This window comes from Neoarius graeffei, chromosome 19 (genome assembly GCF_027579695.1).
Source record: "Neoarius graeffei isolate fNeoGra1 chromosome 19, fNeoGra1.pri, whole genome shotgun sequence".
NCBI classification, from domain to species: domain Eukaryota; kingdom Metazoa; phylum Chordata; class Actinopteri; order Siluriformes; family Ariidae; genus Neoarius; species Neoarius graeffei.
The window spans coordinates 59,453,174-59,470,581 of record NC_083587.1 but is presented as its reverse complement, the minus strand read 5'-3'; the positions used below and the strand labels follow the sequence as shown (position 1 = coordinate 59,470,581).

Below are 17,408 nucleotides of genomic sequence, written 5' to 3'. Positions count from 1 at the left end.
AGCAATGACATGCAGGACACAGCACAACTGCTGTGATCTATTGATCTATTGCTCATAATATTATAATTTCACTGTTTTTTAATGTATTTATTTTATAGGCCTATTTATTTGACCTTTATTAAGTGCTGCACACAATTATTATTAATAATAATATCAACAGGCCTACCTACAATTTATAATTTTCCACTCACCTTTGCCAGTGTCAATCACCTCAACTAGGCAGATGTTTCTTACCTTGATAGCTTTGATGTTATTTTTATTAGAAAATAAATAAATGGAATATCTGTGGTATTTCAAATTAAAACAAAGTGTGAAGACTCGATTACTACTTTTGCAAACCACTAGTAAAGATAAACAAATATGTGCCAGGAATCAAGTGTTGATCTAGTAGTGTGGGGATATAGTAGTGGGGATGGCCGTGCCAGGCTAGTAATGTCTACTACACAATGAGGCCTGCTGGTGGTCATATTTGTCTGGGTCATACAATCCTGTTATATAGCCGACCCGACCCCGGCCCCCATCACAGTCGGGAACGGCAATGTGGCCCCCAGAGAAAAAAGTTTGGTGACCCCTGACCTAAGGGGTGCTGGGTAAACTCGGTCTCTGACTCGCCTCAGTTGACCAAATAGAGCTGTTTTTCCTGATTTCCTTTGCATATTCAAGAACATCATTCAGCTTAGGTGTTTACATTCTCTCCCATCTCTGCTTTCTAGTGGTGGTGAAACTATATAAACATCTGATAAAAACCCACCGAACTAACGTCAAACCCACCCAATTTTTGTCAACCAGCCCAAGCCATTTTTTGCCCGCAAAGTAGAATTCAAAACCGCCCAATCTGGCAACACCGGGAGGAGGGTTTCCCCCCTTTCGCGCGCAGAAGAAAATTTCTGATTGCAGGTCAAATTTCCTCTCTCTCTGAGGTTTCAGATGTCTAAATTGATCAGAATGATAGGATGAATTTTTGCCTTTTTTGACGCAGGTATGAGTTAGACGGCGGCTCTCATAAGTGTCGTTTTGCTTGTTGTGCGAGCGTCCTGTAGTAATGGGCCGTCCACACGGCATCGTGGCTTCCAGAAAATCAAAGCAGAAACGCTAGCATACGAGTCAATGGCAGATGCCTTAACCAATCAAACCTCGGGAATCCAACTTCCGCCGATCAGGAAAGAGACTGGTACCTTTCTGAGTGGGCCATAGGTCATGTTCCGTCGCTTGCTTGACATTTTCGGTCGATTTTGGAAATAACTTGATTGTTTTGATCGGAAATTGGAGCGATCAAGGTGTGATAAAGATGCGTATCAGCGCTTTTTTCCTTGATTAATTTGGGGACGCTAATTTGGGCACACCGTTAAACGGCCTGGCCAAGGTGTAATTTAAAGGCCTGACTGTTAGTGTTATTTTAGTGTGTTATCAGTGTACTGTTAGTATTAGTGTGTTATTAGTGTCAACAGCCAAGACGACCCCATGGGAAGAAAACTATGACATGGCTAAACATCACGTCACTCACCAACTCCAACAACAGAAAAGCTCTCTGAGATCAGCTCTCGGAAGTGCCATCCACGCTGCGACTGACCAACAATGTGGAAGAAGACTGGGCCAAGTTCAGGGACGCCATTCATGGAGCTGCTCTTACAGTGCTTGGGCCGGTACGTCATAAGCACCAGGACTGGTTTGATGAGTGTGACGGTCAAATGAAGCACTGCTCCAAGAGAAGCACCAGCTACACCTAGCCGTTCTTTCAGACACAAACTCTCCTCAGAAGAGAGCCGTACTAACCGCTATCAAGAGCAGGCTTCAACGAGAACTTCGGCGCATGCAAGACTCCTGGCTCAGTACTAAAACAGAAGAAATCCAGGGCTATGCAGACCGCAAAGATTGGAAGAATTTCTGTAACGCCCTAAGAGCCATCTACGGACCACGTACATCTGGAGCATCACCCATACTGACTGCAGACGGCAGCAAACCGCTCACACAGAGAGAAGATATCCTCCATCGCTGGGCAGAGCACTTTGAAAACATGTTGAACCGTCCTTCCAGCATTAACTTTGCTGCCATTGAGCGTCTCCCTCAAGTGCCGGTGGACCATTGCCTGGATGATCTGCCCTCAGAGGCAGAAGTGGTCAAGGCCATCAAGGGATTATCAAGCAGGAAATCCCCTGGCTGCGATGCCATCCCTGCTGAAGTATATGCTTGTGGAGGACCAACACTCATCCACAGCCTGACTGAACTGTTCAGAAGTATGTGGCAGCAGCGCAAGATCCCACAGGATTTCAAAGGCGCGTCTATCGTTCATTGCTACAAACGCAAAGGTCACCGCCACGACTGCAACAACCATCGGGCCCTCTTTCTGTTGTCGGTCGCTGGAAAGGTTTTGGCTCGTGTTATGTTGAACCGTCTGACAGTGCACCTCGAAAAGGGTCTACTACCTGAAAGCTAGTGTGTGTTCCACAGTGGTCGCAGTACTGTCGACATGATCTTTGCTGCCCGCCAACTCCAGGAGAAACGTCAAGAGTAGAATGTCAGCCTGTACTCCACTTATGTGGACTTGACCAAGGCTTTTGACACCGTGTGTCGAGAAGGACTCTGGAAGATCATGTCCACATTTGGCTGCCCAGGCCACTTCATCTCAATGGTCCGGGAGTTTCATGATGGTATGGTATGTAGGCGCAGGTTCAGAATGATGGAGCCCACAGTGAACCATTTGCTGTGACCAATGGCGTAAAGCAAGGTTGTGTCCTGGCACCCCCACTTTTCAGCATCATGTTCTCAGCCATGCTAACAGATGCATTTCGTAAAAGAGACATTGGAATCAGCATCCGCTACCGGACTGACGGACGTCTTTTCAACCTTCGAAGACTTCAGGCTAAGACGAAAATCTACATCACCTCTATCCGGGAATTTCTCTTTCCGGACGACTGTGCACTCATTGCCCTGACTGAGGAAGAGATGGAAGAGACCATGGACCGCTTTGCAGCTGCATGCACAGACTTCGGACTGACCATAAACACCAAGAAGACAGAGGTGTTGCACCAACCTGCACCAGGTCAGCCATACATCGAGCCTCAGATTAAGAGCCCTGCACTCCCGCGGGACCCGACGCAAAGCAGTGCGGTGCGGGACAAATTTCGAAAGCTCATAGCGGGCGCGAGGGGGAGTGCACAATGCGGGAGCGGGCAGGAGAGGTGATGAGCTGCAGTCCCGCTAACTAAAAACGCCACAGACTCGGAAGTGGGAGTGCGAGTGCGCAAAGCGAGAGCTGTCAATCAAAGCGAGAGCTGTCAATCATGAGCACATGAAACGCTCAACTTGGAATGTGTCAGCAGAATGTCAGAGTCTAAACAATAAACTTACAATAAACCTAACAATGCCACATATAAATACACACGTAGATCTACATAACGTTATCTGTGCCATCTCACAGCAGTTTGCTTAGCTATTTTTAATCAGCGCAAATAGCCTTATAGCCAAAACTAGTATATGATGCTTTAATTTATGGAGATGCCTTTTGTTTACACGTGATTTCCAAGTGAGGGGTATTGCAATTTTATATTAGTCTAAATGAACATCTACACCAAGTTGCAAGCATCAGGGGGAGATTATGGACGCACCAAATTTAGCTTAAGTCATTTAATGGTGAAATGCCGTTCGCACTGTCAGCCAACTTCGGGTTGTTTCTCTGAATTCCGACAATAAACGAGACCATCCGGACACATCTGAAAACATCGTGGTTTGAACTGTGTTGGTTCAAATCAACTTGGTTCAGACCAAGTTGGTACTACAGCTTTGGGAAACAGTCGTTTTTTGGATGTTAGTTAGTTCAAGCTTGCATCGTATCATATTGGTTTAATGCTAACTTGGTTGGTTGTTTGGGAAACGCACCCCTGAACGTGAGCTGTAGATATTTCTGCTCAAATCCACTCAAAGTAGGGGGCGGGGCACCATCACGCTGTGTCTTTAAATTATATTAATTTCTTATAGGCCTACTTGTATTTCCTAGAATGTAAATGTGAGGAGTGACATATAAGCTATGTGCAATGTACAATATTCTTAATATCCACTGTAGATTTTGGTAGGTGTGTTGGGTATCTCTGTAAAGCCTCAGCTGCGCATGCCGCCTGGCAACGCGCACCCTCGCTACGTGCGCTAGGTGAAGGATCGGTCAGTGGAGAGCTCAGCTAAGCTCAGCATGTTTAATTCCCCAAGCCAATGACAAGAGCTTTGGTGAGAAATAACGCGAACGTCTGCATCATGCGGGACTGAAAATCATAATTCTTTGCGGGAGCGGGACTGAAAATTCTGTCCCCCGCAGACCTCTACCTCAGATCACTGTTGGAGGTGAGCTGCTCACTACATGCAAGAAGTTTGTGTACCTTGGCAGCACCCTGTCACGCAGTGTCCACATTGACCAAGAAGTCAGCTATCGCATCTCTCAGGCAAGTGCAGCATTTGGCAGACTGCAGTCCTCTGTGTGGGATCGCCGTGGAATTTCTCTCGGTACAAAACTGCAAGTCTGTCAAGCAATAGTCATCACTCCTTTATGGCTGCGAAACGTGGACAGTCTACAGCCGTCACGCAAAGCAGCTGAATAGGTTCCACATGCGTTGCCTGTGAGAAATCATGCATGTCACATGGCAAGATAAAATTCCAGACACGGAGAATCCTAGGCAGAGCAAACCTCCCAAACATCTTCGCCATGCTGAAGCGCTCACAACTCCAGTGGTCTGGTCGTGTTCCCAAATGTCTACTATACAGAGAGCTGTGTTTGGGGCGTCGCTCACAGGGTGGTCAGAGGAAAAGGTACAAAGATGCCTTCAAGGTCAATCTGAAGTGGTGCAACATCTGCCCAGAGACCTGGGAAAGTGTGGCCACCAACCGAAGGTATTGGCACGCTGCCATCACCAATGGGGTCAAGCACTTTGAGCAACAGAGCATCCGAGGAGCGAAAGCCAAGCGCCATCAGAGGAAGCTGCACACGAAGCCCCACTTCATCTTAACCAAGTCATCCTCCACCCCTCACCTCATTAACATGCCCTCACTGTCTTCGCACATTCCGTGCGAAGATTGGCCTCATAAGCCACCTTCACGCACACCAACGATGAAGAATCATGGTCATCTTCGAAACCGACAGACGAACATCATCATTAGTATTAGTGCTATATTAGTTTAGCGTTGGTGTATCAGAATTACTTTTATTAATCCCCGGAGGGAAATTCAAATTTGCTACCAAGCTCCTGAATCCGAGAAGTCGTCAACATGTCTAAAAATAGAAGATAAAATCGTCTGAAAAAAGAATAAATAAAATAAATTTAAATAAGTTCAATAACTTAAGTAAAAGCAAAATGAAGTGATTTTTATATACAATGATTCCTATATACAGTCAAACCTCGGGTCACGAATATCCCTGTTCACGAACAAATCAGGCTACGAACACCATTTCCGAACAAATTTTGCTTCGATTTGCGAACGATGCTTCGATGCACGAACGCACAACCTGGCTGGCTTCCACACCACGAGGCGTGCGGCAGCATCGGTTGTACTCAAGGTGGCGTGCTGTGAACATTGTTCGTCATTGCGTTGTGTTGATAGGATTTCTTTTTGCATTAAATTAACCCTCATTATGGCCCCCAAGAAAGTGAAAAGTGTTAGTGATAATGCTGTTAAGAAGCCGAAACGTATAACTGTTGAAACGAAGAAGGCAATAATAGTTAAACATGAACGTGGTGTTCGTGTTTCTGATCTCGCCAAGCAACTATCAACCACAAAGGTGAAGTGTACTGTACAATTAGGTTTTATTTTAGGATTACTGTATTTTTCTATAATTAAGGTTCTTTAATTCCTTTCTGTATTTTTTTTCCACACACAAACCCAGAAAAATTCCAAAAAAAACTGTTTCTGGGCCTGGTGAATGGATTAATTGGATTTACATTAATTTCAACGGGAAAAATTAATTCAGTTCGCGAACGGAGTCAAAAAACGAATGAAGTTCGTAACCCGAGGTACCACTGTACATGTATTGCACCTGAGTTAAGGATACATGGTAAGACAGTGTACCGCAGTTATACAGCGGTATTGCACAGCGTGACTGCAGCAGGTAGGAATGATTTCCTGGGGATCTCAGTTGTGCAGCGTGGAAGAATCAGCCGTTTACTGAGCGCGCTCCTGTGGCTCATCAGCTCCTCATGTAGAGGGTGGGAAGGACCGTCTAAGATTGTTTTATTTTGGACAGTGTCCTCTTCTCCAACACCACTGTCAGAGTCCAGTTCCTCGCCTACAACATGGCCGGCCTTCCTGATGATCTTATTGAGTCCGTTCGCGTCGTTCACCTTCAAGCCGCTGCCCCAGCAGACGACAGCGTACAGGATGGCGCTAGCCACCACAGACTCGGAGAACATCCGCAGCATCGTTCGGCAGATGTTGAAGGACCTTAGCCGTCTCAGAAAATAGAGACAGCTCTGGCCCTTTTTGTATACCGTGTCCATGTTTGTGTTTAGTGTATGCTATTATCACCTTAGTGTATTGTTGGGGTGTTATTAGTGCTAGTTTAGTGTTAGTGTTTTGTTTGTCTATCAGTGCTGGTGTATTATTGGCATTAGTGTATTATCAGTGTTTTATTAGTTTTGTGTTTGTGCATTATCTGTTACATTAGTGTATTAGTGTTAGTTTGGTGTTATTGTATTATTAGCGTTGTATTAGTTTAGTGTGTTATCATCGTCATTGTATTATTAGCGTGTTAGCTTTAATACTACTACTAATAATAATAAGTTGAATTTATATTGCGCCTTTCAAGAAACCCAAGGATGCCTTACAATTATAAACAAAGAAAAATAAAAAAAGTAAAGGAAAAAAATAATTTAAAAAAATGAATAAATAATAAAAAAAAGTAAAAAGTCCACCAAGTAGGGGTCAGGATGTAATTCCCGTGGTTTAGCAGCCACAGTCCCACCAGAAGGCGCACGAAAACAAGTCCCACATCTCCAGCACCGCCGCCGCGACGCCGTCAGCCACATCGCTCGAACACCATGCCGTGGATCCACAAAGCGAGCAAAGAAGCTCCGCCACGCAGAGCGCTGGTATGTCCCAAACCGCCTGCACAGCCGCCGCGACGCCACTGAGCAACATCGCTCGGAACATCATGCCAAGCACCAGAGCGCTGGACAACCACAATGTAAAATGAGCAACGAGCTCGCTGCAGTCCATAGCTGGGAGCACAGGCATCACCCACAGCGAACCAAGGCCTGGAGGGAACTGACACCCAAAACTGGGTCCGGAGCTACACTACAACCGGCGGACAAAACACTCAAACATCAAACTACACAAACACAGAAAAAAAAAAAAATTGAAAAATAAAATTAAAAAAGCTCTGGTGAGAAGCGGCAGCCAGAATGCGCACGACATACTCTCAACCAGAAACGGAAACGAAAAAAAAAATACAACCCCGATTCCCAAAAAGTTGTGACAAAGTAAAAATTGTAAATAAAAACGGAATGCAATAATTTACAAATCTCAAAAACTGATATTGTATTCACAATAGAACATAGACAACATATCAAATGTCAAAAGTGAGACATTTTGAAATTTCATGCCAAATATTGGCTCATTTGAAATTTCATGACAGCAACACATCTCAAAAAAGTTGGGACAGGGGCAATAAGAGGCTGGAAAAGTTAAAGGTACAAAAAAGGAACAGCTGGAGGACCAAATTGCAACTCATTAGGTCAATTGGCAATAGGTCATTAACATGACTGGGTATAAAAAGAGCATCTTGGAGTGGCAGCAGCCCTCAGAAGTAAAGATGGGAAGAGGATCACCAATCCCCCTAATTCTGCGCCGACAAATAGTGGAGCAATATCAGAAAGGAGTTCGACAGTGTAAAATTGCAAAGAGTTTGAACATATCATCTACAGTGCATAATATCATCAAAAGATTCAGAGAATCTGGAAGAACCTCTGTGCGTAAGGGTCAAGGCCGGAAAACCATACTGGGTGCCCGTGATCTTCGGGCCCTTAGACGGCACTGCATCACATACAGGCATGCTTCTGTATTGGAAATCACAAAATGGGCTCAGGAATATTTCCAGAGAACATTATCTGTGAACACAATTCACCGTGCCATCCGCCGTTGCCAGCTAAAACTCTATAGTTCAAAGAAGAAGCCGTATCTAAACACGATCCAGAAGCGCAGACGTCTTCTCTGGGCCAAGGCTCATTTAAAATGGACTGTGGCAAAGTGGAAAACTGTTCTGTGGTCAGACGAATCAAAATTTGAAGTTCTTTATGGAAATCAGGGACGCCGTGTCATTCGGACTAAAGAGGAGAAGGACGACCCAAGTTGTTATCAGCGCTCAGTTCAGAAGCCTGCATCTCTGATGATATGGGGTTGCATTAGTGCGTGTGGCATGGGCAGCTTACACATCTGGAAAGACACCATCAATGCTGAAAGGTATATCCAGGTTCTAGAGCAACATATGGTCCCATCCAGACGACGTCTCTTTCAGGGAAGACCTTGCATTTTCCAACATGACACTGCCAAACCACATACTGCATCAATTACAGCATCATGGCTGCGTAGAAGAAGGGTCCGGGTACTGAACTGGCCAGCCTGCAGTCCAGATCTTTCACCCATAGAAAACATTTGGCGCATCATAAAACGGAAGATACGACAAAAAAGACCTAAGACAGTTGAGCAACTAGAATCCTACATTAGACAAGAATGGGTTAACATTCCTATCCCTAAACTTGAGCAACTTGTCTCCTCAGTCCCCAGACGTTTACAGACTGTTGTAAAGAGAAAAGGGGATGTCTCACAGTGGTAAACATGGCCTTGTCCCAACTTTTTTGAGATGTGTTGTTGTCATGAAATTTAAAATCACCTAGTTTTTCTCTTTAAATGATACATTTTCTCAGTTTAAACATTTGATATGTCATCTATGTTCTATTCTGAATAAAATATGGAATTTTGAAACTTCCACATCATTGCATTCCGTTTTTATTTACAATTTGTACTTTGTCCCAACTTTTTTGGAATCGGGGTTGTAATTTAGTGTATTACTTTAGTGTATTATCAGTGTTATTAGTGTGTCAGTGTATTATCTGTTACATTAGTGCAGGGCTTTTCAAAGTGTGGGGCGCGCCTCCCCTAGGGGGCGCTAGAGTTCTTCGGGGGGCGCAACGTGAGGAAAAATAAATCAGAATAAGTTACTATTGCGGACATTTAGTGAACTTCAGCTAGCCTTTGCCAGAGACAAAATGGATCGATTTTTAGTACCTAAAGCTACAGTGAGTGAGGAGACAGAGTCTGGGCCAAGTAAAAAAAGAAGGAAGTATGACCACGATTATTTAAAGTTTGGATTTTCATGGACTGGATCTGAAGCTGCTCCACTGTCACAGTGTGTCGTCTGCCAAGAGGTGCTAGCTAACGATGCTATGAGATGTTTAAAATGTGTAAAACAAGATGTTTAAAAAAAAAAGCACAGATGTTTAAAATGTGTAAAAGAAAAAAATAATGTGTACAACAACCATTTTTTAAAAATACGAATGGAACATTAAGTATAGCAACAACAAAAATTGTAAGGGGAGGGCGCTGTTGTTTATTTGCTCTCTGAGGGGGGGGCTGACTCTCCCACACTTTGAAAACCCCTGCATTAGTGTATTATTAGTCAGTGCGTTTACATGCACATAGAGAGAATCGAATTTCTGCCGTTGCTCGACTGAAATCGAAGTTCAAAATGCCATGTATACACCTTAATTCGGCTGAAATTGAACCGAACTTGATTTCTCGGAATTGAGCTACACGACCTAGATTATGCGATTTCTGCTGAGTTACTTAGTGCATGTAAACCCTATCGAGCTACGTATTCGAGCTACTTACTTCAGCACCGCCCCTTCCGGAAGTGACGAGTGACGAGACCACAAGCGGGAAACACGACAGCCTCGGTCGGCATGACAACGGCATGAATCTTTTCTTTTTGTGGCATTGTTTGCACTGTTAAAATTTAGCTCACTTACTGTATCACCAAATACATCTGTACAGCTGTTGCATAGCTGTGAATTGTGTACATAAACAAGTCATTGTATTTGTGTGTGTGTATATATATGTCCAACATATGAAGAATGTCAATAAAAACAAAACAATTGAACTTTTTGTGTGTTTATTAAGACATAAGTTAAATTGTAGGCAAAAAAAAAATTTTTTTGTAAGCAAAAAATGGACTTTAGAAAAATATACAATTGTGCAAAATAAGTTGTCTTACAAAACAGTGGTCTGCGCAGGACAGTTTGTAGCCATACAGTCTGTTAGAGCAAGCCTAACAGCTTGAGCATGGAACTTGTGAACACGGAACTGCCAGTGTTGCCAGATTGGGCGGTTTTAAATGCATTTTGGCGGATTTGAACATGTTTTGGGCTGGAAAACGTCAGCAGTATCTGGCAACACTGCTGATAACTTTGTTTATACTCTTGAATAGCTCTTCTTCATGATGACAACCGGAAGTGTACCAACACGATGGGGCGTGTAGCGCCACCTGTGGCTCGGGTGCACAATGTACCTCACACAATAGCTCGATTTCCTTGTGTGCATGTAGGATTGGATTTCTCTGGCACCCCTGCTGGGACCCTTAGCTCGATTACCGACAGTAGCTCGATTTGGATGTGCATGTAAACGCACTGACAGTTATACACTAACACTAAACTAATATAACACTAATAATACACTAATGTAACAGATAATATATTATTCTTAGTGTGTTATCAGGATTTTATGATGTTGACTGTATCATACTTGTGTGTTTCTGCAGTTTGTGTCTTTCACACTGGTTGTGGTTGGAAAATTGTTTGTCACTGGGGAGCTTTATATGGTGTGCTCCCATAAATTTGTGTGTGAATGAGCTATTGACCCCCCTGCCTCTCTCTCTCTCTCTCTCTCAGGAGGTGGTCTGAGTATAGCTCACCAGGTCCCGGCTGTGTCCCAATCCGCCTACTCACCCTCTTCTCCCGACACTCCGGACTCGAGGTTTTCCGGCTCTCCTCACATGATGCTCAGTAAACCCGGACCTCCTCCACCACCACCTCCTCCCCCTCCCCCTCTCATGACTCTGCCCCCCACACAGCCCACCGCTAAGGTACTGACTTCACGCCTCCTGTCGTAAGAAAATGCTCTGATTCAAAGCGCACGCAACCAGTTTATCATCCATAACCAGCTAATTCCTCATAAATGGAAATGAAGTGTTTTTTTTAATTTATTTTAAATTAATTTCGCCTAAAGGATTTAAAGTGCCATTCCACCATTGGATGTATTCTTTGGCATAAAATACAATATATTTTATGACAACATGACTAGACAGAGAAATCTTTTAGCTTCAAAATGATATATCAAACATAATTTTTTGACAACGACAAGTATATTAATTTTGCGACCAAAGTCACCTTTAATTTCCGCGCGGTAGTGAAACGTGATGTCATCGGCAGGTTCCCCTTCTTGTGTACCACGTCACGTGTGACGTGGCACAGATTATCAGCAATGGCGGATAGAACGCGATTGTCAGCTTCGGAAAAGAAGCGAAGGAAAACAGCAAGTGATGCCCAAAGGAGACGGTCGATGGTGAATATCGGCACAGCAATCGACAAGTGGAAATCGCGTTCTATCCGCCATTGCTGATAATCTGTGCCCAAGGGGAACCTGCCGATGACCTCACGTTTCACTACCGCGCGGAAATTAAAAGGGTAGGTGACTTTGGTCGCAAAATTAATATACTTGTCGTTGTCAAAAAATTGTTTGATATATCATTTTGAAGCTAAAAGATTTCTCTGTCTAGTCATGTTGTCATAAAATATATTGTATTTTATGCCAAAAAAAATACATCCAATGGTGGAATGGCACTTTAAGCTTTAGTAAAAGTTGCCTTGTGAGGGTTTAAAGTCAAACAGAGCCTGATCCTTTAAATAGGGAAGTGTATGTGGTGCATTTCTTTTATTTCAGTTCATGTTATTTATCAGCCAGATCCTGTCGTGTGTTTCATGACTGTATAGATCTCTTGCAGTCACGTGACCGGAATGTCAACAGCCGCCATCTTGTCGGTTAAAAACACAGCTGAATACTGCTGCACTCGTGTACAAAATGGATCAATTTCAACTGACGGACTACACGGCTCATTTTTCTAATGAACAGATAATTAGATATATATCTAAAATAAACGACCTACAGATTAGTGACCCTTATCGCTTACCGGACGTAGTTTTCACGACCGTGTCAGTGGATGTTGAACTGCCAGAGGTGGAATACCCAGACGTGTATAATTACCTCATTAACTTTCCCTCGCTGTTCAGTGGTGAAGCACTGCGTGCTTATAAATCTCTGGACAGTTATCTTTACAGAAATTCAGGATTTGTCAGCGACTCAGATGTGGCATCTTGTAAACAGGAAAATAACAATCCTCATTGGACGGGTAAGTCGCTTAAGTATTGAGACCCCGCTGGTCTCGCTATCTCGTCCGGAATGTTGTGCATGCGATGGAAATCGCTACAAACCATCATTTTCTGCTGGAAACCAATGTCCAGTAAGTCCATACGGTTGTAGTGGATATTGAAGTCCGGTACAGACGAACAACACGCAAAAATACACATAAAAAACGTGCACAGGTAGGGAGAGCTTGTAGCCGCAGCATCCCCATCATCAGTGATGGGAATAACGGCGTTAGAAATAAACGGCGTTACTAACGGCGTTACTTTTTTTAGTAACGAGTAATCTAACTAATTACTTTTTACATCGTTATAACGCCGTTCCCGTTACTTATAATAAAATACTATACGTTACTTTATTAAAGCTGTTCTCATCTGGCACGCTGCTCGTTCAGCCTTTCTTTACTCTGCTTTAGTGTGGGGCGGGGAGACGCGAGACAACGGCACAGTAAGCCAATCAGAGTAGATTTGGACAACATACGTAGGTAGGCCACGCCTACTGCACTACTGTGCGCTCTTTCAATCAGAAGACCCAGCGATGGCGAGCGGTCAGCCCAGCACTGCGCTTTCACACTGGAAATACAGCCAGGACTTTTCATTACTTGAAATAAAAGGCAAGAGTGTTTACGTGCAATGCACATTATGTCGAGGAACAAAGCGTTTGTCCTCGTCAGTGGCCAGTATTTAATTAGTAACATAATTTTAATAACTACAAAAATATATTACATTTGATAGATGTCTTATCTCACATTGTCCCACAAAAATAGTAATATAGTGTAGATAACATTACTAATTGGTTCTGTTAAGTGTCCATTTCAGTCATTAAACACATTTAACATTCACTTTTATTATGATTACACTAATTGAATTTGATTTTTTTTTTTTGAGGGGGAACAAAATGTAACGGAATAATTACTTTCCCTGGTAATTAGTTACTTTTATGACAAAGTAACTCCGTTACTAACTCAGTTACTTTTTGGGAAAAGTAACTAGTAACTATAACTAATTACTTTTTGAAAGTAACGTGCCCAACACTGCCCATCATGCGCCGCCATATCCACTATTATGGTTGAATAGTTTATATTCTCAGTTAGATCAAGTATCAGTAGTCTATCACTATTACTGTATATACGGTATACCTGATAGCAGCAATCCATTTTGCACGCCTGTCAGGGTCCCGTGGCAGCCTACTGTCAAGTGTATGTGAGCATCATGGGTTTCCCACACTTGAAAGGGAAGGACTCGGACACAGGACTCCACTCGTCTTATGTTTTATTGATTTTCAGTGGAGTTGACGTTGTAGTAGAATTGTATATAGTAGGGTTTTCCAGAAGAAAAAGTAGAAGCAGAAGTAGAAGGCGGAAATATGGCGTTTGACCGACAAGGTGGCGTCTGTTTACAATCTGGATCGGATGTGACGTCACATGCAAGTGCTCCATAACATCCACAACTTGTAACGTAGCACCAATAACCTGTTTGTCGTTTAATTTGCACTACTTCACCACTACTACCTCTGCCATCTCTCATCGATGCAATTATTATGTGCAATAATATAGGCCCTAAACTATTTTTATGCATACTTTATGTATAGATACAGAGTCTACCTGTAATGTGCAATTTTTCCGAGCCTCTCAATAATGCCGCTTTTCCACTACAAACGCGGCTGAGTCGAGCTGAGCCGTGCTGTGCTGAGTCGGGCGGAGTCGAGCTGAGCGGGGCTGTTGGAGTTGCATTTCGACTACAACCGCGCTGAACCGTGCTGGCTGGAAGTGGGTGGACACATTGGGTGGAGTTAGCGAAAGTGGGTGGACGTCACGTGATGTCGTTAGGCGGCGCAAACAGTGACATCAGTGATCTTTTAAGCGGTAGTCTCACGACCCGGATAGTAAACAATAAACATGGAGGACATGGAGTCGTTAGTGTTGCTGGTCTTGGTGCTGTGGCTTGTCGTCACCGACAACGCCAACAGATACTGGCAAGAGCGTATAGATGAGGCGAGGCGCATAAGGCTTCAGAAATTCTCGTAATTCGTAATTATTCTTCTTCCGGGTTTACGGTGTTTACAGATCCCAGCGTGCTCGCGGGGCGTGTGTGGGCATGTGAGGACACTCCTCCTCACCAATCAGTGCACAGGGGAGTGTCTGCTCACGCCCCCAGCCTCACTCGGCTCGGTTTGGCTCGCTTCAGCCCCACTCCAAAACCGTGTGAGTTTTGGGTGCTAAGCAGGGCTGAAGCGAGCTGAGTCGTGCTGCCCTGACGTAGTCGAAACGCAAAAAAAAGGGTAGTGGAAAAGGGCCGTAAGGCAATTTTTCTATACTTTTTCACGGTAGATAATGCAAATAGCCCTCTGTATTTAAACCTTCATTTGTCTAATTTGTATTTCAGTTTTATTTGTTATCTGTTTGACATTTTCTTGCTACTGTAACACGTGAATTTCCCCGATGTGGGATGAATAAAGTGAATCTAATGTAATGTTTTTAAAAGGAAAATGGGGTTGTGCATGAATGAATGAATGAATCATGAATTCAGGGTTTTTTGGGGGGGGGGGGTTGTCATACAGTACGAGTCATACAGTACATGCCTCATGTTTTAGGTCCTGTGTGGATTTATTTAGTGTAAAACTAATTGATTTGCTTGGATTGAAGAAAAATGGAAGTGAAATAAAATTTCCGTGCAGTGAAGTGTCTTAAATGGGTCAAAATACCTTATTGATGAGCTCGTTTTATTTCTTAAACGGGAAAACGAGAAACCCTTCTGAGATGATTGATCGATTGACTGGCTCATTTTCAGAGCAGCTCGATTCTCTTTTACTGAGAAAGATCAAGATCAAATCTCTTTCCTCCCTTTACAGAAGAAAGGTGTGAAGCGTAAAGCGGACACCACCACCCCGAGCACTACCGGTTTCCCCGTGCCCCCCGCAGGCCGAGCTATGGGTATGGGTAAGGGTCGTGGTGCTCTGTCGCTCTCGCCTGTACCCAGCCTGACGTGCGGCATGGGCGTGGGCGAGCCCGTGCACCTGCAGCCCGTCATGGGCAGATCCGTGCCGCGACGTCCCATCAAACCCCCACGCAAAGACCTGCCTGAGCTGGCGAGGCCGAAAAGTGCACCGCGGCACCGCACCAAACTGAGCGGCCAGCTGCGCTACTGCAGCTCCATCCTGAAAGAGCTGCTGAGTAAGAAGCACACAGCCTACGCCTGGCCCTTCTACAAACCCGTCGACGCGTCGCTGCTCGGCCTGCACGACTACCACCTCATCATCAAACACCCCATGGACCTCAGCACCATCAAGGTCAGTTTCCTGCGCTTACCTATATGAACCTTATCACGGCATGTATGTCCAGGTTCAAGTCGATATATATAATATTAACAAGTAATAATCATCATAATAATAAAACGTTTTACTTTTCACACGTGGTAGCTCAAAGTGCTGTCCAGACACTTTTTTTCAAGTTGTAAAAATGTTAAAACGAGGCTGCAGTGTGCAACCCTGATGTGCATCTTCACTCGAATTTCAATAATACGCATCAATATTGTTTGCATAAAACTTGCATGAGTGAAGAAATAAAATCCATATTTGAATGTTTCATGATCTCGTCTTACACTTGGAAGTTAATAAATGTTTTCTTACCATGAAGGTGCACATTTTCATTTAAGTTTAAAAAAAAAAAAGTCTCAAGCTCTAAATATTAAATGAAATAAATGAGCATTTTCATCAGTGCGATGTCTTTTCCTCCCTGTCTCACCGCAGAGGAAGATGGATGAGCGGGAGTACAGGGACGCTCAGGAGTTTAGCGCTGACGTGAGGCTCATGTTCTCCAACTGCTATAAGTACAATCCACCTGAGCACGACGTGGTGGCCATGGCACGCAGACTGCAGGTACACACACACACGTACATGGAGTTTATATTTACACACACTTTCCCCTGTTTGTTTGGGGTTTTTTTTTCTTTCTGAAACATGTCTGCTTTTCTTGCTGTAATTTGTTCCACCCAGTGTTTGTAACTGTTATTGGTCAGTATGATTGACTCGTACGGTAATTATTCATGGATGCAAACGGCACGCCTTTTGGCGGATGTCGCCTTTTTCACGGCTGTCTGGGGGACTTGTGTGAATCGCGCAGATCCGATTTTTTTTTTTTAAGGGGGGGGTTGGCTTTGGAGTGTCTGATTATAATTTCATCAAAGTAAATTCTGTATTAAAATTACTAAATAAGCAAATGCCGTTACAGTCCATGAAACATAGGAAGTATAAGTACCGTATTTTCTGGACTATAAGCCGCTACTTTTTTCCTAGGTTTTGAACCATGCGGCTTATACAAAGGTGCGGCTATTCTGTGGATTTTTCTTCCACCGCTAGGGGCGCTCTAACCGGAAGTAGAATCAAAAATAAGATAGACGAAAAATCAATGCAAAGAAGAATTAGCAGATCTTTAGCAGATAGAACACGCACGACAGATTACTAACTGGTAATTATTTTCAAATCCAGCCAAGATGATTAAAGTGACTTGTGGTTTCAAACACAGGAGAAATGAAGGTAAATAAATACCGGTTATTTTCTCTTGGTTCTGTTCCGTTTTAATCAGCAAAGTTGCTGCCGTGTTAAAAGGCACTGTTCGGAAAGAATCTGCTCAGGTACATACATGTACATTTACAGTACAAAATCGTTCTGTACATGCAGTAAATATCTAATTTTTCAACATAGATATCTGCGGCTTATAGCCCGGTGCGGCTTGTATATCTTTTTTTAAATTTTTTTTAAAAAATAGAGCGGATGCGGCTTATATACAGGTGCGCTCTATAGTCCAGAAAATACGGTATGAGAAGAAAACAGTAAATCAGAAAGCTGCGCACGTAAAGCCGATTGCATAGCTGCCAACTACTACGAATAAATCGTATTTATTACGATTTGTCGTTTTGATTACGAAAATACGAATTTACTACAATAAAATAGGATTTTGC

At 43.5% G+C, this 17,408-nt stretch overlaps 1 protein-coding gene across 2 annotated transcripts in view; it reads left to right on the top strand.

Moving 5' to 3' along the window:
• brd2b (bromodomain containing 2b) overlaps positions 1-17,408 on the top strand; it is a 63,718-nt gene that overhangs the window by 35,689 nt on the left and 10,621 nt on the right. For both annotated transcript variants that reach the window (XM_060900368.1, XM_060900367.1), the window contains exons 5-7: positions 10,920-11,113; positions 15,301-15,738; positions 16,198-16,326. In XM_060900368.1, coding sequence (XP_060756351.1) covers positions 10,920-11,113; positions 15,301-15,738; positions 16,198-16,326 — 761 coding nt within the window. The remainder of the gene's footprint in view (positions 1-10,919; positions 11,114-15,300; positions 15,739-16,197; positions 16,327-17,408) is intronic.